The sequence below is a fragment of the Cuculus canorus genome, chromosome 2 (genome assembly GCF_017976375.1).
Source record: "Cuculus canorus isolate bCucCan1 chromosome 2, bCucCan1.pri, whole genome shotgun sequence".
In the NCBI taxonomy this organism is placed as follows: Eukaryota; Metazoa; Chordata; class Aves; order Cuculiformes; family Cuculidae; genus Cuculus; species Cuculus canorus.
Window position 1 is genome coordinate 65,300,299 of NC_071402.1, and position 24,925 is coordinate 65,325,223.

Genomic DNA, 24,925 nt, shown 5'->3' on the forward strand with positions numbered 1-24,925 from the left:
AGACTTCTAAGTCACAGGTATAAAAATACAACATCATTTGTGCATAACTCCATCAAGACTACGGCTAAAAGTGTAACATTGGGTGATTCCATACTTACAAAAAATATTTATTAGAGAAAAAAAGGGCACCATTTCTCTGTCACCAATACAATTTTCTTCATCAAAAGTTTGAAATAGATAAGCAAAGAATGAAAAACATAATTATATTTTTTAAATAGAATAGTTTCTAAATGAGTTTGTAAACTTCTGTTGTATCAACCTCAGTCATTTTAATATGGAACTCTAGGAATAAAAACAAAGTATACCCACAGTACCCTGACAAAATGGTTTAATTCTTTTTAACTAGACAGCACAATTAAATGTTCCAATGAAAAATCTCAATCAAAAATTATTAATCAATTGTTTTGAATTAATTTGCTAAGAATGATGACTATAAAAACCAGCGTGTATGTTCCATATTTTTGATTGCAAACCAGAAAAATACCTATCCAGTTTTAATTTAAACACCTGATCCAGCCACTGCAGATTAGATCCAGGATCATGTATGTCTTGATGTAATTTTGGATTTGATCATACATTTTCCTGAAATAAATTTTCAAAGGTACCAATAAACATTAAGTAAGTAACTTCATCTTTGAAAATATCATGAATGATAAATATATGGAATTTACTGTTGTATGAAGACATGATAGCAAATCAAAAATTGTTTTTCAGGGTGGGTTTTGTTTTCAAGTATTATTCCTCCAAATCTGTTAAGTCTGAAAAATAATAAATCCATTTGAAAGCATCTTCATTTTCAGCATATAAAGCCGTTGAGCACTCCAGCTCTCATCTAACAGAAGGGTTAAGAACATAAGCATATGACTACAGAATTCATCACATGCATATTTTCAGGATTAGGGGTATAATCTGTCATTTTTCCTCATGGTCTGTTAAACAGAAACTATATAAATATCTGTTTCTAATTGGAAACCACAATAACTGATAAAAGGATTTAGATAAAGTTACACTAGCAGGGGGAAGGTTTGTTCTCCTGGGGTTTTGTCTTAAGAAAGAGAAAAAAGATCAAAATTAAATTTTGATGAACTAATTTTCCCTCTCCTGCTTCCTAATGTAGAAGGTTTATTCAGGAGTCTAAAACATTTCTCTTTCCTCTTAATTCACTTTTTCTCTCACTTAGCCAGTTCCTCAGCTAGATGTAATACTATCTCTTACTCTCTGCCTTTTTCAATGCCCTTTTTCCGGTTGCTTTTCCTGTTCCCTGGTTGTTGCCCACGACCTCTCCTGCCATGCCCTCACCACGGTGACTTTCTCACTGCATCCTGCCTCACAGCCACCAGAGAGAGCCACTTCTCATGAAGATCCAGTTTTGCTCCCCAATGGCTAAGAAGTGTTCCTGTTCTCACCTCATGGGCTTGTGTTTTATCCTTTTTTGAGCCCAGCAAGATTTTAACTCATTCTTCCTAAGCTGATGTCTCCAAATCCCCTTTCTACTGTTCCTTCTGTTCTTATATTTGCCTCTTCCTCTTCCTGTTTCTTTAACTTTTAGCTTGAACTCAAGCAATTTTAATCTTCATTCACTTCTGACTGAAGCCTATTCCCTTTTCACTTGTTTTAGCCTGTCTTAGCCACTTGACCCAGACTTAATAATGAATTCTTCCTTCTGATCTTTTAATCTTCAAAATGCTCTTCTCTGAGGAATAACTTTCCTTACCTGTCATCCCGCCACACCTTTTCTGACATGCAGCCAATTATCCTCTCTAAGTCCCCTTTCATGCTAACCTCCAGCAGAGTCTTCCTACACAGACGGACACAACTTTTCCACTTCCTCAGAAATCTCTCAGCTCTTATTACTTTCCTGCTGTCCTGTCCACTTTTGACTCCAAACACTGAATTGTGTACAACTATCTGCGTAGCAATGCAGCTGCAGTGATAAGGATTTTAACATGAAATCAAAAATTTACTCAAAAGCAGGATGAACAGTCTGGCACTTCACCCACTCTGACATCCTTATAGGCAACGTCCTCTTCCTGGCCAAACAAGGACACCACTATATCTTATTTTAAAGTCATTGTCCTCATCAGCCTAAGTTTACCTCCCTTAGAAAAGTTGTTCACCCACTGTATTTTTCACAACCACACCTTTATATGGCTCTGACTATTCCCTGTCTTGAGCTCACCTTTCTGGTAGAGCACCAACTTGGCTGAGAAGAGTCTTAATAAACTGAAAATACAAAAAAGAAGCACAAAAGTCTAAATAAAGATAGGCAAGAAAGTAGGAGAATAAAAGCTTTGCCTGAGTCCTCTGGCATAAAAACAGGAAGGCAAAAGCCCAGCTGAAGTTAACAAGGGACATTAAGGTTAAAAAGAAACCATTCTACTGGAATACTATTTGCAAGAGGAAGGTAAGGAAAAATGTGAGTCCCTTAATATGTGGAGAAGAGACAAGCAAAAGGCATCAAAGAAGAGGCTCAAGCACTCAATATCCTTTTTTACAAATCTTTGTAGACAAAGCCTTGCTCCCAGCAAGTGTACACCCCGTTCAGAAAACACAGGACCAGCCAACAGCAAAGTAGTAGTAAGATAGAGACTACTTGGAGAAACTGGATATGTTCAGATCCATCAGGCTGGATGGGTTTTGCCCAAGAATGTGACAGAGTTGACTGATGTAATTGTGAAGCTGTTGTCAACCACTCCTGAAAAAATCAAGGTCAAAGGGGAAGGTTCCTGATGACGAGAAAAAAGCTAACATTATTTCTGTCTTTAGGAAAGGCAAGGAAGAGGACAATCACTGGGTCAGCCTTACCTCATCCCCTGGAAAGTCTCCTGGAGAAGGTCTACTTCTAATGAATCTCCAAAGACAGACATGAGAAGACAACTAGAAGGAGCAGGTAACACGGATTTTTCAAGGGCAAATCATGCTTGTCCCCACTCACTCTCTTCCATGAAGAAAGAGTCTGAAGGGAGAGTGATAGACGTAAATTATATTTAGAATTCTGACACAGCCGTCTCCTTTTTAAGCTAAGGAAATATAGGTGGGACAGACAGATTGGCTGGACTACCAGGCTCAAAAGGTAGTTGTCAATGGCTTGACATTGGTAGCCAGTAAAAAGCTGGACACACCATTGACACATACCCTCGAATTTTTATCCACAGCCTATGCTGAAACAGGAAACACCATTGGTAAGCTGGCAGGTAATGTCAGATTGCAGGGAGGGGCAGAAGTAGAAGAACACTACAGCCACAGTGTCCTCCACTTCCCTACTGTCCACTGCATGGGAAGGCTGCTTTCATAAACACAAGGGAAAAAAACTGTATATTTTACGCAGTGTTTCAAATCAACTTTCTTGCTGAAGTGGGAAGGGTTCACACAGTGCTCTCAGAAATATCCTGTTTTTCCTTGGGTTTTGTGCTCATGAGCCAAGCTGGCAGATGCAGATCTTGTAAGTTCAGATGACGAAGCAGACCCTGAGAGACGCCAAGTTTCAGCAGGTTAGAAATCATTAATGTTTCTATTACTTGCTTGATTAGGTGATTAAGATTTCCCACCAAGCATGTTTCCAGAGACATTAACTGTGAAAAAGAGGATTCCTCTGAGATAGAAGGTTTATGTATTGTTTTCTTCAGAGTTGTTTTGGTTTTGACATTCAAGGTGAACTTGATTGTTCTTTTTTGTTAGCTACCATGCTTTCTTGGTTTAATCCTGCAGGCTTTTTCCCCCCCCTACAGTTGTGCTATGTTTTCTCAGCTTGTTTTTGCTCCTAGTAGAAGATACAGTAAATTTAACAACTCTGTGAGGCTTGTGTACATTGCTATTGTTGTGACTGCATTATCACCAACATTTAATGATAATGTATTCTCAGTATTTTGTTAGCTAAACATGCAACTGGTTTTCATTTGCAATAACTGCATAAGCTTATTATGAATCACTTCCCATTCTGCTACCGTATTATTTTATTGGTTTCAACTTCTTTAGTGGAATAAGAAGTTTAATTGCTCCTTGATTTCAGGAAAGACAGCGCTTAACATCTTGTATTAGATTCTTGCCTTATGTTTTGCCACTTCACTCTCTATACAACCTTTGCTGCAGTTAGAATTCCTTTCTTGCAGATAAATTCTGTCACGTGGAATGGCAGAAATAAAAGTAAATACATTTAGTGAAGTGTAACATGAAAAACAAGAAAATTAATCACACGCAGTGGTTCTATACTGGCTACGTATGACTCTGAAAAAGGGAACAAACCTTTTCTTTCTGACAGACTTCAGTTGCACTGAAAATCTGCAGGAAATTTCTCTGGCAACCTGATTATACACCCCCACAAGCTACTCTCCATTTTCAGAAAGATCAGATCTTTACTCCACAAGATTTCTGCCCATTATGCAGAACAAGAAAAGCTGAAATTCATTATTTCAGTGTTGTGATGAAAATCTATGGAGTAAGATGTGTTTATGAGTGTAGTTAATCTGCTCAAGCCAGTGAGATGTGCAAGTCTGTATATATGATGTGTGTTCATGAAGAAATATCAGTAACTCACTCAAAAGTCATTCCACATTTAAATACATACATGGCTTTACTAGCCAAGCAAAGAGATACAAAATTTTTCTTAAAAGACTTTCTATTTAGCTAACGTCTGGAGTTTATGCTGCTCCATTGGCTCAGCAGCAAAGTGTTGGCAGGAGTTCCTACTACAGAACCTTCTCCAGGTGCAGCAAGGGTACAGTTTTGCAGGCAGCTCGCTGGTGCCGATGGGGACGAGGTCTCATACCTCCTCATTATCTCTCCTTGCTCTCCGCCTCGTGGCTCTGTCACATCTGGTACTCGTCACAACAATCAGTAAGCCAGCAATAACACTAAGAAAAGAAAATATCCATTTTTACCTGCATTACTGTTCTGTCACGTTTTAGTGAGGTGACCTAGTTGAGAGCAAGGTGCATTGAAAGCCAAGGTAGAACAAGGTCTGTGGTGGGACATACAGTCAGGCGCAGGAGGCTGAAACCCCCACCAAGTTCAGTTCTCAATACCTTGGCTTATAAAATCATACTTTAATTTGATATCTCTGCCACACTTAAAAACTAAATCCAGAATCAAACCTATCCCTAAAACCAAAGCCTATAACTTCCCTTTCCTGCTGTACAAAAGCGTTTTCCAATGTTATCCAATGATATTATTCAGCTGATTTTTCTATGAGATAAAAAGCATAAATACTTGTTACATTTGTATTATTTTCCTTTCAACAACAAGAAATAGACCAGCCTGGAAGAAAAAGTTGTAGACAGATTCTGCAGGCCAAGTTGTGAAGAAAGCTCAGAAATATCCTCATGAAAATGAGGATATTTGACTTATTTCAGAAAGTGAGTCTCACAGTTCAAAATGTTGGCACTTATAAGTTCCAAACACCTCCTTGAGCAAATAGAGAGTTCTTTAATTTTGCAATAATACACAGAGCTGGGAACCGTATTTTTAGTTAATGTATAATATTTTCCATCATAAGATCATGTTTTAAGTTGTTTATAACATGCAGGCTCATTGTTTTCATAGAAGATTTCCAACAGTGTAGTTTTCAAGAATGAAGTTGGGGCATATACTGTGTTTCATCTTTTTTTTTTTAAGTAACAAAATTGCAATTTCTACCATTATGGTGCTGGAGGTTTTCCACATTTCCAAGCAGGAGCTGAGATACAAGTTGCAGTGAAAGAGGTATAATTTTCAAGGCTCAAACCATTATATTGTGCTATGTGGCAATACCTCCAGAGCACCTGAAATTTTAAGCCTCTGGCAGATGTTCATCTGTTACATGACAGCAGCAAAACCGGTCTCTCTTCCATGCAGCCTTTCTTCATGGTGCTCCAGATGAGCTGTTGCTTCAGCACCAAAAGTCAGTGTTGGCAAACTAGTTTATTTGTCATACGTGTCATATTCGTATGGTCTCAGTGGCAGAAAACAGTCCGAGTACAAAGCTGAGAACTTACTATGAAGGAAAGAGAGCTGGCAGAGAGCAAAGATGGGAAGAAAACCATGAGGAAAGCCAGAGGAAAGGGACTACAGAGGGGAAAATGCAATGATGGTGAGGAAACAAAATGGAAAACATGAGATCCCAGGCTTGGACAGAGAGCCCAGGGTTGCTAGGTCTTTGCTTTCTAGTAAGTATATAGAAAAATTCTCTGTCTGTTTTTCACGTCGCTGGCTGACAGAGGAGAACAACTTTCAGTGGCACCCAATACACCATTAATTCAAATGACAGGTCTCTGCCAGGATAAAATCATAGAACGATGGAATGCTTTGGGTTGGAAGGGACCTTAAAGACCATCTAGTTCCAACTCTCCTGCCACGGCCAGGAACACCTTCCACCAGATCAGGTTGCTCATAGCCTCATCCAGCCTAGTCTTGAACACCTAATTGTTCGTATAATGAACACTTTTATGTCCATATAATGGTTTAACTTTCCTCACAGCTGCTAAAAAATTAGCCCATCCTAAGAAATGTCAGTATTTTCCCCAGCTGTTAGTGTGGAGGGTTGGGGTTTTTTTCCAAAGGAATTTATGTTAAGCAAAACCATAATAAAAGAGCAAATCAAGTATTCAGACACAAGAAGATTCCTGAATTAATGTTATTTGAGCAAATTTAATTTTTATGTCCTTGTGTAACGCTAGACAGGTTTCTCAAATCAGATTTTCCAGACATATTCACTAATTGGGCATTTCTCATTGTCTGGATGCGTTGTTTTTTTTTTTTCTCAAAGCAATTCAAGTGGGATGCAATAATTCACAGCAGTGGAAGTTGTTCATCAAATATATGAAGTTCTATTTAAAATATCTAAATACTCTAATCCACTGTTTTCCTAATATCCAAGTTTTCACTCAAACTGAAAGTCTAATTAACACAGAAAAAAGTGTAAAGCAGTTTTCAGGCTAGTCTGGTCCTTATATAAGTCCTAGAGATCTTTGAAAGCACATTAAAAAATATTACTGGATATCTTCCTGAGGTGGGAAATTTCTGAACATAGAAGTATAAAAGCAAGGTTATTGTAAGAATATTTACAATAATGTTTCTAATGTTTATTCTCTTCATTCTATTTTTTTTTAATATAAGCTGCATATTAAGCTTATTAAACAAAGTTTTAAATTCCACTGGTAAGACATGGTTAAGCAAACAGTATATAGTGGGGTCGGTCAGAAAGAAATGGGCGACTCTGAGGAGCAGCCTTGAGTGCAGAAAGAGTGACCAAGGAGTCTCAGCGCCATGGGAGATCTCTTCCAGCCATGTGGATGACAGACTGTCAGCATGACAGCCAGTGGGTACAACAAGCTCTTTTGTGGGAATATTACCTTTCTATTTTAAACCCCAGAAAGAAATAGCTATTTCTAAGTAAGTTACAGAACTTAACTAGATCTAGGAAATGAAACATCAACTTACTTAAAAAGTGAGTTATCCAACAAAAAAAAGTTAAAGGCTGTGGCAGTATTTGTGTTCTGAAAGATTTTAGTACCAGCACTCAATGTTCTAAAGCTACAGACCTTTTACAGAAGGAAAGAATAGGGATAAACATCAAAACTTAATTAGAGGGAATAATACCTCCCTGTCCCTACAGACCCTGCCAGTCTACATGAAAATCAAGAATTTATAAAAATAAGTAGTTACGGATTTCAAAAGAAAGATGAAGCACCTTTTTATTTTCAGAATACCATGCAGAAGCTCATTCCAACCAGAGCATTTTCCATGTAAGAGATTAAAACACAACAGTTAAATCTGGTAGTTTCCAAATTAATGCAAAAACCTCAGTTTCCTCTTGCACTTCAGTCTCATTAAAATCCTTTAACAGATCTATAAATTAAAAAATCAGTGTGGTGCATTCTTATTACACACATACCTTTGTAAAAATAGCATTAGATTCCTATTTTGTATACAGACAAAGGAAATAAATTAACTATCGGGTAATATAGCTGAAATATAAGCAGTATGAATGGTGCTGGAGTGTAATTAGGTTTGCATAAACTCTCTCCTCCAAACACCCATACACTATACTATTTAGGGCTAGTTTTTTAAAACCCTAATTAAACAGTCAGAAAACCCCTGGAAAAGTAACAAAATAACCAGCCCCATAAAAGTCATGGGGAGAAAACAAACAAACAAGCCCCTGGTTGATAGTTCAGGTTTCTTAATGAATTCTGGTAATTCCGGTAAGTTACAAGAACCATCTAGGACTCGAGCCACCAGCTCCGCTCCTTTCAAACGTTAACTATATTATGCTTCTAAAAAACAAATCACTGCCAAGGAGTTACTCAGCTTACTGAAATACGTTTTTCTCCCGTATGCATTGTTGTCAGCTAAATCTATAGCTAATAATTCCTTTCTGCCTGCTCGTTTATCCTTACTGAAATGCAAGGAGAAATACAATTCCCAAAGCTCCTGCTAACCCCATTTGCCAGCCTTGAAAGGATTTGCAGGGGCTGGGAGTTTATAGTCAGGCTACAGTGTGGCATCCATACAGCAAGGCACAATCTCCATCCTCACTGTCTCTTGTAATGATGCCTCTCACTGGGCTGGTAGAGCCGCCGGGTTTGCGGAGAACTGATAAATTCCAGCTTGCTCAGAGCCCACAGCACCTCTGCAGCCCACCACATCAGCCAGCCAGAAAAAAGACACTAGACCAGCAATGCCCAGCTATTCAGACTAAAAAAAACTAGCTTTATTTAAAGAAGGGACAGAGGCCACCTCTCCTTCAATATATTCATCCATCTTGACTTGTTCCCGTCAAGCCACTCTTGCAGTATGAAGCAGGTGGAAATTATTCACGGTTTCCTGCTGGGGATTCCCTCGGCAAATGTAACGGCAGATTAGCCAGCTCATGAGTTGTCTTCCCTGTGGTTCCCGGGGCCGAAGAGCACAGCTAGTGGACACTGCCAAAATACGCCTGGTGTCAGCTTACCGCTCTTGAGGGAGACTTCCTAATTGCCATAAATTAGCTGCTATTACCTGGTGTACAACAGAGAATCAAGGAACTTTGACTTACTGGCTTTCATTTTGCCCTCGCCTAGACACTGCAAAGGACATCTGGACTTCGACAGGCATCCTTCAACAGCTGGTCAAATGTGCAAATAACCCTCTCCTTGCCCCAAGTAGAGCCAGCCAGGCCAGGGGGACAAGGGGCACAAGACGAGGATTGCAGACACTTTATCACCCCTGCTCTGAATATCTCACTGCTGTGGCACTGATAGACCTTGCATCACTGCCCATCTGAATTTAATCTGCATTTTCTGCCACAGGCTCCCTCAGGCCACAGCCTTGGTCAGCCACCTTTAACAGTGTTGTACACATCCAAAACGGCAACTGAAATGAAATAAAAGGGCAATTTCAGCCCTGAGATGCTCAAGCACTCGCTGCGGTGCAGCTCCTATTTATACTCAGACTGAATTGGATTAGCTCTGGAGCTGTGTAAGCATAATCTAGCACACCATCAGATATGTTTTGCATAATTTTAAGGCAAACATGCCTTTGTGGCTCAGAGAAATGTAGGCGATTGAGTCTATCACTTTGGTATGGGCTTTGCTGCAGCTCCTGCAAGTCTACAGAAAATCATTGTTTCTATGTTCCTCCTCTGAAGAGCTGTATGAGACTAATATTTGCAGGTTCCTGTTGCCTACTCTGTATACAGAGAAATCTGCTTTTCACAGGGACCATGACCTAGGAACTCTTGTCAACTTTAAGCAGTGGGTAGCCGTTCTGGAAAAACTCCTTAGGTAGTGGGCTTCACTCTATAGTTCAGGCAGTCAGACCATCAGCTCCTTTTCTCCTGTGTTTGTAGAAATCTTTCTCCAGGAATCACTTAAAACAAAACCAGAAAACCAGAAAACAAAAAAACCCCAAAACAACCAACCAAACAAAGAAAATTCCCAAGCCCTACCAAAATAAAATCAAAAAGCCAAGCAGGAAATACGAAGTAAGTGAAAGACAACTTGGGGATTGTATTTGCATAATGCACAGGATCACTGGAGACTTTTGTTGTGTGCTTTGTTAGCTGTTCACCAACCAAACAATACCCACCCTCAAGAAAAAAAACCAAACCAACCAAGTAAAGGCCAAAATCAGAGGACATAATGGTGTTAAGGTTTTGCGCCTCTTTGGCTGTTTTCAGAAATAAAAGTGGTTACTCACAGAGGACACACAAGAACAGTTTCAGGTAGATATTTTCAGAGATATTTTCCAACCTACCTCTTTCAGCTACCTGCAGTCACAGAAGTAACTTTGATGCCACAGGCTTGAGACGGGACCCACGGCTAGATTTTCCACCTGCATCAAGTGGCCATATGCCATCATTGCAAGAACCTGCTGTTGCCCTTCCATCAGAAGCAGCCTGTACACACTGTCATTTCCCAATGAGCTTAACCTGCACCTAATCCTTTGAGTAAAAAAATCCCAAGTCTTAAAAAGTGGAAATTAAGCATGGGAGCCACCTTTTCTTAGTCTTTTCTAGATGGAGACTCAATGGCTTCCCAAGAAAAATCAGAGAAAAGTCATGAAGAGCTGATGGTGGTGAAACTATTCTGGTCTCATCGCCTGAGTAAATGAAAGGGGCTAGGGACACATTTTCAAGTTTTTATATAAAGATATAATCATGGCATAAAGCTGGTATTGGTATCTTATAATAATTCTGAATGCACTGTACTGTGACTTTAAATAGCATAGAAATATCTATTACTATAATATAGAATACTAATAAGTAATTCCTACGACAGAAGAGCCTACGTATTTGGGAAACAAATGTGAAAGTAGTGAAAAACTTCACTTTCCTAAATTAACAGTGATTTTGAGATTTTTATACTGAACTTTTTACTCAATATGTTTGAACAATATTAGGGTCTTGATATCTGCTTTAGATTAGGATTATCAAGTGTCTAATAAAACACTATGTTCATCTCTTTTGTCTTCCGGGCCAAGACTCTTATTACAGGGTAGTATCTTTTTGTTTTAATGCTGCTCTGCAGTGGATTGCCAGCTCATTAATTTTTCTGCTATAACACCCAAATCCCTTTGCTGATCAGTGTGCTGGATGATTGTTTCCCGGCTCCCAGACTAATTTTTTACATCGGACTGCATTTACCATCTGGTAGATAAATCACCCAGAACACTCAAATTCGGAGTCTGGTTCCAGTGATCCTCTTTGTTTGCTCAGCTAGCAGCACAAATACAACTTGCAAATGTGGAGGGTTTGTTCTCTCACCTGGATAACACTTCTATATTACAGACAGAAGTTTTAATAAAGAGCAGCAAGATAATAATAAACCTCTTCTCATTTGAAAAAAAAAAATAATTTGGCGGCTGTTCTCCATGTTTTCCAGCCAAAATTTTTGTTTCATCCCCTAGTTTCTGAGTGAGAAATTATTTCTTACAGCTCAGAACCAATTTTGCGTATTTCAAACACATATAACTGTTTTTGCAAAGACATTCTTTGTAGGCACAAACTTCCATGCAAGCAAAGAAAAGGACATGTTTGCAGTTAAACAGTGAAGAAATACAATGAAATAAAGTGCCTTCCTAAACCATGTTTCATATGATAAAAAATTTCTATAACCTCAACAGGAGGCTGCCTATTTTATTTTATTTTCACTTTTATAACCTTGAAATGGTACTTCCATAAAATTATACTTCCAATCAAGACAGTGGAAAAGGAACTCTGCCTCACAGAATTGTCTAGGTAAACTTCTGAGAGAAATGGAAGATATAGGAAAAGCTGCTTAATGGACATGGTGCTGTAGGAAGCTAATTCTTCATCTGCACATGTCAGTATTGCTTGGGGCAGGGGTGAGGTCTCTTTCTTTAGCCTTTTTAAGGATTTTCTGCTGCTCTCCTCTGCCCCGGAGAACCCATTCAGAACAACACACTGACCTCTGTCTCTTCCAGAGGGATCAGATAAAGGCAGCACACAATCAGAGTCAATACTAATTAGCAAAATGTAAACATTTAATTAGACCAATGCTTCCCTGAGTTTTAGAGCAACAAACAGCTCTAATGAGGCTCTATCCAGCCATGATTTTTTAACAAACTTTCTATGGAAGTACTTGTTGCAAACACTGTTTGAACTGTCTCCATCAACCAGCTGAAGACTTTATATCTCCGTCTTGCATTTTATGGACACCCTTGAGGATTAAAAATTACATTTTCAAAAGCACTCGCTCATTCTGAATTCGTAGACTATTTCAGGCATTTTCTGCATATGCACTGAGACCATTACCTAGCCCACATCTCAACCTTTTATGCTGCTTTTGATAAGATTCTTGTTTGGTTTAAAATTTTATATGAAATTTACCAACTTCTGCAAATGATGCTTATGTCATCACTCACTCTTTGTAGTTGTATGAGAAACAGCCTCAGAATAGGAGAGCAACTAAAACTCTTCTAAGGTACAACAAACTCCTCTGTATGCTTCAGGTTTAAGCAACAGTGCATTTTCTCATCCACTGCTGAAATAAGTGTGTTTACAGAACATTTTCTGTACACATACACAGGTACATGTCACTTCCATTGGGGGCTGCGTGTTCCTTCTTCCATCATCATATGCAGTACTCTCATGAGTTAGTAACTAAGACCAGTTAAGCACTTATTGAAGCAGGGGTTTTTGGTCAGCAGTAGGTGAACATCAAAATGTGTCAGACTCCTGAAGCTGCATGGAAATGTGCCAGTCTGGAAAATAATCACGCCTGGATCTGGGGTGAAGAAATTGGAGCTTAAAAGGCTGAGCATTTCATGTTCATTTTGAACACACTATGGTGATCAAGGACAGATTAACTGGAGTTTGCACAGATCCAGCTCTCTGGCTCGCCTGGCTGACCTCATTCACCCCATCTGCTTTCACATTGATCCTGTGACATTGGTATGAGGCAGAGGAGATGCCCTCAGGCCTTTCCTTGAGGAACCCGGCTGTTGCCTGCCAGCAAGCCAGGTAACTGGAATAAGGCTGCTTACAGAGGCTTTGCAGCAAGTTGGAGCCAGATTTCAGGAAGTTTTTGCCTCCAGACCAGAACTGAGAAGAACCTTTTCATGCCTTGAACACCCTTTCTTCTGTTTGTCAAGAATATCTTACCTGCCCTCCTCTTCCTCATCTGCACCCCATGGGATGCTCTATGCATCTTAGGAAAGCTGCGACTTTTGCATCTATTTAAGACATACAGGAGCACAGCAAGGTCTCAGCCTGGTAGAAACAGGCTAGGGGAGGAGCTGGCAGCTTCTGAGAGGAGCCAAGTCCCTTCAGAAAAATTACTGACAGTTCTGTCTTGTTCCCGATTTTCTTCTCTTTTATTTTCACATGTTTTCCTGCTGGTCTTAATTAACACTATTTTTGAAGTGTGGATGAGGATCCTGCCAGCTTGAGCACGGTTATATAATGTGGGTGTTCAACACTGTAATTGCAACTAAATTTATTTTTATAAAACTAAGTTAAAAGAGAGGATTTAATTTTATTTTGAACCAGATCCTTTAAACACTTTTGGTGTAACACATAATCTATTATCAGAAAAGTCCTATCTTTCCAGTCCTTATAATTGTCTACTATAATGAGAATTTAAAATTACCCTAAAATAAATCACTATTGGCTAGTCAAACACAATATCCTCACGAACTGCACTATGAGCAATGAGGCAGTTTTAGAGCAACTGAAAAAAATTGAACATTTATATCAGTGTAACATTAAATTGCCCTGTTAAACAAAGATATTCACATTAGCAATATATACACAAATACATGCAGAGCCTAGTCAGTCTCCCATTCCACACCAAGTCAGGTCTGGAGACGGAACTGGGTAGCAAGAACAGAAGTCTTCTAAGTACCCTTCTAGCAAAATGCTCCACTGCAACTTGCTCACAACTCCAAAAAAAAGGCAAACGTTCCCTGGTAAGAATCTTGAAGAGGAAAAAAAGACCTAATATTTTTACTTTTTAAAAACAAACAAATAAATAAATTGAAGAGTCTATGACCCATAAATCCCAAATATTTAAAAAACCTAATGGCACCACTGGATATCTACTTAATAATACAAGAGGAAATAATTTCTCTCTCCAATTCCCATGAAACCACCAGTGAACTACATTAGAAATAAAGATGCATTGTTGCTGTTCATCAAGACAAAGAGACAGATGTAAGGTCCTCCAAAAAACTTTAATTTCATTGGATCATAATTTTGGTGCTGAACTTACTCATAACCAGAATTTGTATCTTCCTATCCTTTTCCTGCAAGAAAAGTATCACATACAGACTCAATTTGCCAAGAAATGGTTTCATAAAAGAAATTTTACTATGGATTGCTTTAGTCAAGCAAGCCCTTCTCTACTTATTTATAAGTTCCACAAAACACAACTCCACTCTCTCACACTCTTTCTCTTTTTCTTCCAGTATTTCTCTAACTTGTTAGAATTTCAAGATGAGCTAAGAATAAACTACCAGCAATTAGACAGGAATATTTTGTTTACAGCATGCTATTTAATTATAATTTTCTTATGATTTTAAACTATTCTTGGTATAGAACATTTTTTTAAAGAACAATTTATAAAGAACTTCCTTGGTCTTCAGCTCTAGTGAATACAGACTGCTTAGAAAAAGACAGGTTTTCACCTCAAAAAATGCCAACACATCCTCTATCTCCACTTCTGTTCCACAGCATCTATACGGACTTATCAAGGAGGGAAAGTAGTAGTCTAGAATCAGAAAAATGCATCCTTCTTTCAATATCCCTGGTGCCCAACACTTTTTCTTCCCCAAATGATGCAGGTACCGTTACTCTGGGAACTGCTGCCATTGCCTGCTTTGTGGACACTAGCCACAGTCTGACCACAGGCTGGAAAAGTTACAGGCACTCCCAGCTGACGAATCAATGGTGGAATGTGATCATCTCTTTACAGGAAAATGGTAAATTGAGCCTCCTGTCAATATCTGTGGGATCCCCTGCCTTCATACTTCTCTACTCAAAGACCTTGACCACAGCTGCTTCTTTTTCAAGTCCAAGTAAATATTAACTCTCCCCTTTATCCAGTCCATGGTCAACTCTAGAAGAAAACCAACAGACTATAAGTACAAAATACTTATCTTTACATTTATAGCAAGAAAAGGGGCAGACCACTTTTATTAAAGTACTTCTTATTCTCCCTGTAACAGGAATTGTCAGAAAGGTCTTGCTACAGAAAGAATGCTTTCTTGGCAATATTTTCTACAACAAACATAACTCCTCTTTTCCCCTTTTCAAAAAATGGTAAAGAAATTAGATTCAGTGCAGTCCCTTCATTCAAGCCTCAATTGCTCCATCACATTACTGGTTCCAACTAGTGACAATGATGGAGTGACACCTGTTACAAGATTATTTTCTGCTATTCCGACAATTTCAATTCTATTTAATTACCTTTTGGCTCTTCTATCAGCATAAGAATCTGTACAGCAAGGACATTTCATATCACACTAAAGGGAAACAAAGATGTGCATGCTACTGTCTGAGTTTTATTTTTTCTTTTTAATCATTGCTTTCACTTTTTACCTATAATTGATTTATACTCATGCCTTCCGACAGTTTCTCAAAGTGATGTGTAACCTGACTAAGTCTAGATCATTTACTTTAGAAGTTTGGTTGGCACAAACACATATCACAGTTTATCTAGCTTGACTGTTATAACTAATTTACAAGAACATAAGTCACAGAATCTTAAATAAAATAACCAATTATTCTAGTCCTGTATACTCAGATGAAGTTTATGTATGCAAACATTAAAAAGATGTGTATTTCTTAAAACAGTTAGGTTAATTTACCTGAACCTGTACCTCTCTTCCATCCACTGATTTTACGTGCCCGATAACATGGCTTCATATCTTTAGCCCAAATTGTTTTGGCCCTGTGTAACTTAGAATGATATACAAAAAAAAAAAAAAAAAAAAAAAAAAAAAGCCTTGCCCATTTAATCTTCACAAAACCCACAAAGGGCATGTCTGTTCCAGCTGATAAGCACGGATGAAAGCCGGTCTTGAGGCCACACCTCATTTTGCTTCATAGAGAATTCTGCTTCCCCACTGAGCTCAGGCAAAGAACAAGGCTAAGCTCCAGAGAAAGGAAGTGCCTGAGGTTTACATTCTCCCAAATCTGTGTTCACATCTGCCAAAGGGATCGAGCACAGGCAGGACAAGTGCTCTGCTCTTTGCCATCGCAGTGGGGATGGTCTAGACTCAAACTTCAGACAACACACAAGCCTAGGGTGAGATATAGAGTCCATAAAACTCATTTTGGCCAACCCACATGTAAACTTGTCTTTATGTCACAGTGTAGAGGTACCAGATGGGAGGAGATTTAGACCTCTTCTTATGCCAAGAAAAAAAGTGAAGTTTTCAACTACTAGAGCTCATACCTAATAGGTAACATGCCTTACAATAGTAACAGTTCATCTTGGATTGAATTGGCCAATAAATACAAACAGCAGTTTTGAAAGAGTGTCTCATCCTCAATGCTGATATACCTTAGATGAGAGCTATATCCTGATATATCTTAGAGAAAGAAACCCTCCCAAAGGTGACTGAATAATCATCTCCCTAGGAAACTGTTTCTTTAGGCATTTACAGCTTATGCCCCAAATGTTGTGCTTCTAACCCTACCACATTTTTGGTAATTTAGGTTTTTAGCACTTTTTAAATTCTCATTGTCTCATTCGTCACTGTCAAATCCTTTTGGAAGGAAGCAGAGTTAGCAAAAGCAAGGGCAACATTTGAGCAGACAAGGTTTCTTGCAAGGTAAAGCATTCCAAGTACTCCCCTGATTTGGTTTGGCCCCCATGACCTCAGATTTTGCAGTTTCCCACCATTCCCACAAGCTGTCAAGCACTGAACAAAAGCGCACCACTGGTAGCCTGAACACAGAATGCACAAGATATGTTATTGATTTCTAGTCCTTGATTATAGCAGGTATGACATGTCACATATAGCACACCACAGTGCTACACAGACAAGACTTGAGTAGATGATTTCTTCCTTGAAATACGCGTGCTATGTCTCTTCTGCTAGCACTGGTATCTACCAATAGCAAGTTTGGGGTTCCCTATCACAGAGTCTGAAGAACAGACTTGATGGCATCTAACAAAGTAATGGAAACAAAAAGTTCCTAATCAAATGGCATCCATTGCACATGAATGATACTGGAGAACAATGACCTCAGCAGACGATGCTGAGGAAAAAGTTTTGCAAACTCTAAATGAGATGATGTTCATCAATGGTGGAAAGCAGACAGCAGCAAGGATGAAATAAAGAAAGGTGTAATTTTTCTATGATACCACATGCATCTCAACAACAGTGACAACAGCCGTACTTTAAATGCACTCTTCAGGTGTGTGCAGTAATTGATAATTAATGTAATTTTTCTCTTCTGTTGTTATAATACACAAAATTATGGTCACACTCCTGCATGTTCCTACCCTACCTGCTTTTAAACTGACTCTCCTATGCTCATCTCATCTTCTGCGCCTTTCTCAACATTTCTCCCTCTAATACTCTGTTCACACGAGGGAAAAAGGCATGCTTTGAAAACAAAAGCATATGGTGTAGTCAGTTCTTGCACCCTTGTCCATCCTTTGTGAGTTGCTCCCACTCTCAGGTGTGTATCTTTTCTCACGCTGCTTCCTTACTCCTTTCTGCTTCTGTACCAGTCAATACTTTCCACTCCCATCCTTCTTCAGGACCCGCTCTTGTTGTCCAGCCTTCACTTGCTTTTGTCCCACTGGTGATGTCTCCCCCACCCCTTCTCATCCTACCACAGTTTGAAATACCCAAATACATGAGTTTTATTTGTGTTTGTTGTACTCCTCTTGGCTCAACGTGTTTTCTGCTTCACCTCTTTCTTTTTTTCTATTCCTTCCACATTCTGTTTGTCTAATTTACTCCAGGAATTATTTCAGGGCAAAAACCATTTCTCTAAAGCATGCCGAGAGTTAAGATAATATATATATGGTGAAGGACAACTCTATCATAGCTTTCTCTGCTCTTCTGTCTAAAAACTTAAAACTTTTTGACAGCCTGTGCTTCCATGCTCAATAAGCAGCCCATCATACACTCAGCCATCACCCTATCAAAGGGGGATTCTTTCCTTTGTCTTCCGTTCCCTTTCCTCTCCCTAATCAGTAATTTAATCTACTTTTGTCTACGCACTTTTTCAGACATGTTATGACTGTGTAAACGAAAAGTATTCATACTCCTCAAAAGAGGAGTTCTGTGAAAGAGAAGGTGTCCTTAATTTTCCCTTGACCTAATTAAATCCTCAGTAAGCTATCTTGAAACAATTTTATCTTTACTCACTTCACTCAGTGAGAATTTAAGAAACCAGAAGCAGCATATGGCCTATGAGACTCACAGGAGGTGTGTGGAATCATCCCAAACAAGCATACTTTATCACATGAAGGAGTAGCAAGCTAAAACCCTTACCATCAGAAACATATCTCTGTTAATCAAAATCCCAGGTGCACAAATCCAAACCAATGCACTAAGCAATCTCTCTTGTTAAATCTCTGTACCTCTCACCAAAGTCTTAGGCATTTGGTCTGTTATGATCAAATTGCAACCCCTGTGGCTGTCACACATGTGACCAGAGCGTATCTTACACAGGTGATTCAAGAGGACTGCAACTGAAACGGTAATTGTCCACGCTCAGCATGTGTCTCTGGAGAGTACCAGTTGATTAGGAGCTCATGAACTAACTAGACTTTGTACTTACCTTTGCATTCAGAATGCCTAATAACCCCCTGTAGTTGACAGCCTTTATCAAGGACATGACTACGTTATAGCCTGAGCAGAGAAGCAAGGATCACGCCACCCCACTCACAGATACTCAGTGAGTACCAGAAACATTACATAAGATGACTACAGGTAGTGCAGGGAATAATATAACATCTCTAAGACATCAACCCCAACAGTATGTTTTCCAGAAAGAAACATCAGCTTGATTTTTACCTCATTCTGGGTAAAATGGGGCTATTTCATTTTCCTAGCCTAGCAAAGTCTGAATTGACAGATGAACAAACAGGTACAGGTCCACATCGTCAATTAACTCCAGATATGTCTTAATTCTCTGTTTGCTGCTCTAATCACTTGATTACATGCTCTTCCCTTGGACAGCTATGATGCAATTAGATCATAATTTAACAAAAGACTGAACCGCAATGCCTGGATCGAAAGGCCAGAATAAAGGCTGAAAAAGCTATTTTAATTTTCCTGTTATCTACCCATGTCCTCCACCTCCAATGTCCTTTTGCTGCAGCAAACTCTTAAACAGTATACTCTAAAGAAATAAGGAAAAGACTTTAACATTTCCTAATTTAAGAAAATATAAAGGCAGCTACATAATCTTGTGATGATAACATGTTACAAGCTCAGGAATTCTCCCAAAAAGTGTAAGAAACAGTTCCAGGGCACCAGGTCAACCTGATGCAAATACTAAAGTGACCCAATAACTGAGAAGAGAAGAATTTTGCTTCTTTCAGTATGGTAATTAATTTAGGTACTCCAAACGTTTGAAGAAAAAGTAGTAATGGTGTTCTTAAGTTTAACTTTCAGTGTAAATAGCCATATACACGGTAGCAGTCCCCTAAGAAACATGCTAACACCACTGTCTGGCCCCATGTGTAAATAATAACAAACTCATCTTTTGCAGGGAGTAGTTTATCCAGTAAAAGTTAATGAAGCTATCAAAGGTAAGTGAGGGGAAAATCTGTCCCAGATATTGTGTGTTGATATTAGTTTTTTCAGAATTAATGTTGAGAACTGAAACACTGCAGTTTTGCATGAAACTGTTAACACAGACCAGAATTTGACTGCTGCATTTTTAAATTAAGTTTTCCTTCCATATTTTTTGTAGTTAAACTAAGAACAGCGCCTGCGATACATACATATATAGCTTATATATTTGCTTTTGCCTATTTTTAGTAGAATCATTCTGAGTATCTTTGCTATAGCATACGGTTTTCTAATTCCAGGTTGGAAAAGAGTCTTTCCCTGACGGTTTCTAAATAACGGTGTCTGCGTGTTCCACAGTCTTAGAAACTTCCTTATCTATGTCATCAGCCTTCCATATTTAATCTCACTGATTTATGCACATGCCGTGGTCTAATGACCCGCATGTCTCCGATGGGTAAGCCGCTAACGCCAGTGACACATTAACCTATTAACCTCTCTTGAAAAATAAGCATGTTATTTGTACAAATAGAATGAAAAAGTCAGGCAGCAGTAAAACAGAAGCACTGTGGTATCATGCATGAACCCGCTAGATGCCTAAACAGGCTAAAATGAAGACCAAATGAGCATATGAAGAGTGAATAGCAGTTTTATTATATTGCAAAATCATTTTGCTACAGTTTGCTGGTCTGTGAGTTTGATAGCCTGCTTTACCAGCATTATCTGTATTATAAAATGTAATTGGGAGGAAGATCATTATTCCACCCACTCATTTCTTGAAAGCTCTTCTACAGTTTGGGGACCCTATCCTGCGAAGTACCGAGAGCTCCTTCCAATGGGGAAACTGCCTTCCAAATCCTGCTGAAGACAATGGGAGCAGGGGGATCTAAGCCCAGGGCAAAAAACCTTCATCACCTTGGAGAAGGCACTTTTGTGCAGCTCTTGCTGGCAACCCTTGCAGCGGAATAAACCTATCAATTTAAAAAGCAGTAGGAGGCACACACAGCAATTTTTCGGAGGCAAAAAAAAAACGAATGGCCTTTTCTAAACATTAGTTTCAGAAGAAAAGCGAGTCTTTCTAACAGAACGGAAACTTTATATTGTATGTATTTAGTTTTCTCTAGTTTAAAAACACCATATCGAGATACAAGAAAACGCGCCGCTGTCATGCTCGAGCAATACTTCTACACTGAAACTGTGTGTAGCAGCACATGCATTATAGGATGCACACCCCACAGCACACACTCTACAGGACAGGGAGACATAATAAAGGACACTCCTGTCATGAAACCAAACCAGGCACAACCCCTAAGAAGCCCATTCCGCGCACATCACGGAGTATTTAGCCTTCTCCATCTTCTCCACCGCGAACCTAACCCGGCATGCGGGCAGAGGGACCGATGGAGAGGCTCCCTCGGCTCTGGGGTCTGGGCTGCACACACGGACACAGAGAGAGCGAAGAAAGAGCCCGTGTGAGCGCCCGGGAGGGACCGGGATGGGCGGGATGCGGGGCGGCCGGAGCGCACCTGCCGGGAGGGGAACAACAAAAGCCGGGAGAGAGGGGCAAACTCCTCCCTTTTCGGTTGGAGAGGGAGCTCCCGTGAAGAGACAGAGAGGCATCTCCCGCCGCAGCCGGGGCTGGTGCGGGCGCAGTTTCCTTTGTTTTCCGCCTCCCGCAGCGCCTCGGCCGTGAGGAGCAGAGCGGGGACACGGGCTCCGCGCCCCAGGTGGCGGCGCGGGATGCGGCGGGAGCCGCGGAGGCTTTACCTGAGCAGTTGGTGCCTCTCCCCTTGGCGCCGCCCTGGCACTCGGGCAGCGGGTGGGAGGCGCGGGCGGCGGGCGGCGCGCAGAGGGCGAGCAGCAGCAGGGCCGAGGTGCAGCACAGAGCCAGGGGGGGTCCCGCTCGCAGCACGGGGCTCTCTCCCAGCATGGCGAGGGGCAGCCGAGGGGCAGCCGAGGAGGAGGCGGCGGGGCGGCGGCAGGCCCGCAGCATCAACCGGAGCCGCCCGGGCGGGACCGTCCTTTCTCCGCCGCGCCGGAGCGCACCTCCAGCATCCCCGCCGCACAGACACGCCGCCTCCTCCTCTTCCTCCTCCTCCTCGGCAGGGCTGGTCCCGAGTGTCTCCCACCTCGCAAGCCTCCGTTCGGCCGCCGGTGGAGCCGCCTCGCTCCTTTGTGCGCGGCGCCCGGCAGCTCCGCCTGCAACAAAGGGAGCGGAGCCGGGGCGGCTGCTGCCACCGCGCAGGGGGGGGGAGGTGGAGGAGGGGGAGGAGGAGGAGGAGGAGGAGGAGGAGGAGGAGGAGGAGGAGGAGGAGGGGGAGGAAGCGCACACGTGATGGAGCCCCCTCCCCCGGGGCCCGAGGGGAGCCGAGGGGCTTCTCCTCGCTCTGGGGCCGGCGGAAAGCCGGGGCTGGGGCTGGTGGGTGAAGGAAGGCAGAGCGGGTCCCGAAGGGGGAGGAGAGGAGGGAGCGACACCGGTTTGTCACCCCACGAGATGGGTTATTATTCACTAATAATTAACGTGAGCGGGGATGGGGAAGAAAGCGGAGGGAGACCATCTCTGTTGGAACGGGTCCAGAGGAGGGTTACAAAGATGATCATAGGGTTGGAGCACCTCCTATACGAGGACAGGCTGAGAGAGTTGGGGTTGTTCAGCCTGGAGAAGAGAAGGCTCTGGGGAGACCTTATAGTGACCTTCCAGTACCTGAAGGGGCTACGGGAAAGCCGGGGAGGGGCTGTTCACAAAGGCTTGTGGTGATAGGACGTGGGGGAACGGGTACAAACTGGAGAGGGGCAGATTTAGACTAGACATTAGGAAGAATTTCTTCACTGTGAGAGTGGTGAGGCACTGGCACAGGTTGCCCAGGGGAGCTGTGGATGCTCCATCCCTGGAGGTCTCCAAGGCCAGGCTGGATGGGGCCTTGGACAGCCTGGTCTGGTGGGAGGTGTCCCTGCCCATGGCAGGGGGGCTGGAACTGTATGATCTTTAAGGTCCCTTCCGACCCAAACTATTCTATGATTCTATGCTGGTGGTGAATTGTGAGGGTTGTGTTCAATTTTTACTGAACGGAAGCCTGGTATGTATGGTGGGAGCGTTAGTATGGATCCAAGTCAATAAATATGTCCATGGTGAGAGTGGTGACTTTTGAAACACAGTGCTTTTATTATCTAGGGTTTTTCCAGTTCCTTGCTCAGAGATGCTGTATAGAGTCAGAAGCACTGCATGGGTACAGGGTGCTCAGCACATTTCTTGAGCACAGACCCTCCGCATCTTCCTGTGTGGCTGAAAGCTTTGTGTGAATTGACAGCACTGTTACCTTTCTTACATAGGCAAAACAATGCTTTACATCCAACAGGAATTTTTTCTGTTTCAGTTGTCACTTGCATTTTGTGAAAGTGTCTTAATTCACTGTACAAACCATTTGTTTTTCAGGATAAAGAACTGCCCATTTCCTTGGTCTCTCTGCTGCTGCAAGCAACCAGCTTGCTCTAAGCTATAGCACTTGCGTGAGAGGATCTTCAAGTAGTTTGTTAACCAGCCAGTGAAGAATAAGGCCATAGATCCAGCAGTAGGGTTTGGGTAGGCACAGTAGTCAGACACGTAAAGTCAGATTGTTGTCTTTTTAAATACGGCAATGAAGAGATAAGTCCTGTATTATCAAGACTGAGTGAGCAATTTCCTCTCAGCATATGGATTTCAATACTGCCTGCCTCTGCCAAGTAAACGTTCTTCTGTAATTACTTGCTCCTTTTGCTAGCAGTGATGCTGGATGTCAGAAGACCTCTGCTCCGTGGTAAAGTGAAGTTCATTATCTCATATGTAGCCTGTTCTGCTGTAACTGGACTGCCAAGGTACATCGGCCGGGTTCTTTAAAGCTTTCTCAGATATTTGCAAGGAGCAAATACTCATATAACCCTTTCAATAAACACAGCTAGTTTAATCTTACATTAAATATGGTATTTTCCTGCATTTCTTGGTGGAGAGATGGATCAGAGCTGCCCTCATCTCTTTGTCAGAAAGCTCCTTCCAATTCCCAGCTTGAGCACAATCAAGACCAGTTCACTCCCACTTGTCCTTGTGCTGCACAGTGTTTCAGTTAGACATTTCTCTTTCCTGTGCATTCAAACCTATATTTATAGGCAGTAGTCATAGTCACTCCCAACTTCTCTAGCCTAAAAACTAGAGAAAACTCTAGTAAGTTTTCTTAGTTTTCTCCTATAACACAGATTTTCTGTAACTCAAGAGTTTTCTGCACTAGGTACAACTTTAATTCATCTTTCTTTAGCATAGCTGACATGCAATGTGTAACAGTTTCTCACAAAGTATCACCAGTCTTTGCAATGGAGGTAGGGTCTCCTAATTTCTTCCAAAAGAAGCTTTTCTCATATTGCCAATGTGATTTTTATATGACCAAATCCCACCAATTTCTTGGGGTCATGCTGTGAGTGACTAATACTGGCAACTCCTATTTGTATGTCATTACAGTCCATAATAAAAGTGCTTTTTACAAATGTCTAAATGCATGACCTTATCTTTTCCATTACTGAATTTCATCTCATTTCTGTGATTCCAGTCCTCAAGATTATGTAGTTATCTCTGTAGGATATTCTTAACTTCCTTTCTATGGATATTCCTGAACAGTACTTTGTGTCCAGAGCACTCCCACCTTCACAATAATGAAAATACATGCAAACATGATCTATTGGTCCCAGAACAAACTTTAAGAGCAGTAATAATAACTTCTCCCAGTTTAAACACTCCCCTTCCAAGGTAGTGTGTTTTCACCTGTGGTGAGTTCTCAACTGAATCTGCAGCTTTCTTTCAGTTTCCCATCTCTTTCAGCTTAACTAGGAAATCCCTACGCGGCATCATATGAAAGCTTTTAACAAGTCCAGACAGATTGTAAGTAAATCTCATGGGGTTTGGCTTTGTTGTTGTTTGGCTCCCAGGTTGGATGACATGCCATGTTTTTAGGTAGGAAAACCACATTTGAGCTGTGCTATCAGTCTGGATACATCTCCAGCTAGTTTTAATCGAGGGATACAGTCATGCTTGATTGGCAAATTCACACTATGCCAGCTGGGTATTCATTCTTATTCTGCTCCCTGATATATGTATTTAAAAAAAAAAATAACTAAACACTTTCCTGCCAGCTAAAGAAGCAAAAGAACTCTGAAAGAATTTGAACAAGCTGTTTCTGCAGCACAAATGGTTACAGGCGGAGGGAATGCCACACCGACGAAATGA

The 24,925-nt window shown here is 41.0% G+C and overlaps 1 protein-coding gene across 1 annotated transcript in view; it reads right to left on the reverse strand.

The window, feature by feature from the left end:
- TMEFF1 (transmembrane protein with EGF like and two follistatin like domains 1) overlaps positions 1–21,913 on the reverse strand; it is a 119,685-nt gene extending 97,772 nt beyond the window's left edge. The window contains exon 1 of the mRNA XM_054058696.1: positions 21,445–21,913. Within this exon, the coding sequence (XP_053914671.1) occupies positions 21,445–21,670 (226 nt within the window). The 5' untranslated portion in view covers positions 21,671–21,913. The remainder of the gene's footprint in view (positions 1–21,444) is intronic.
- Positions 21,914–24,925: the final 3,012 nt, after the last annotated feature.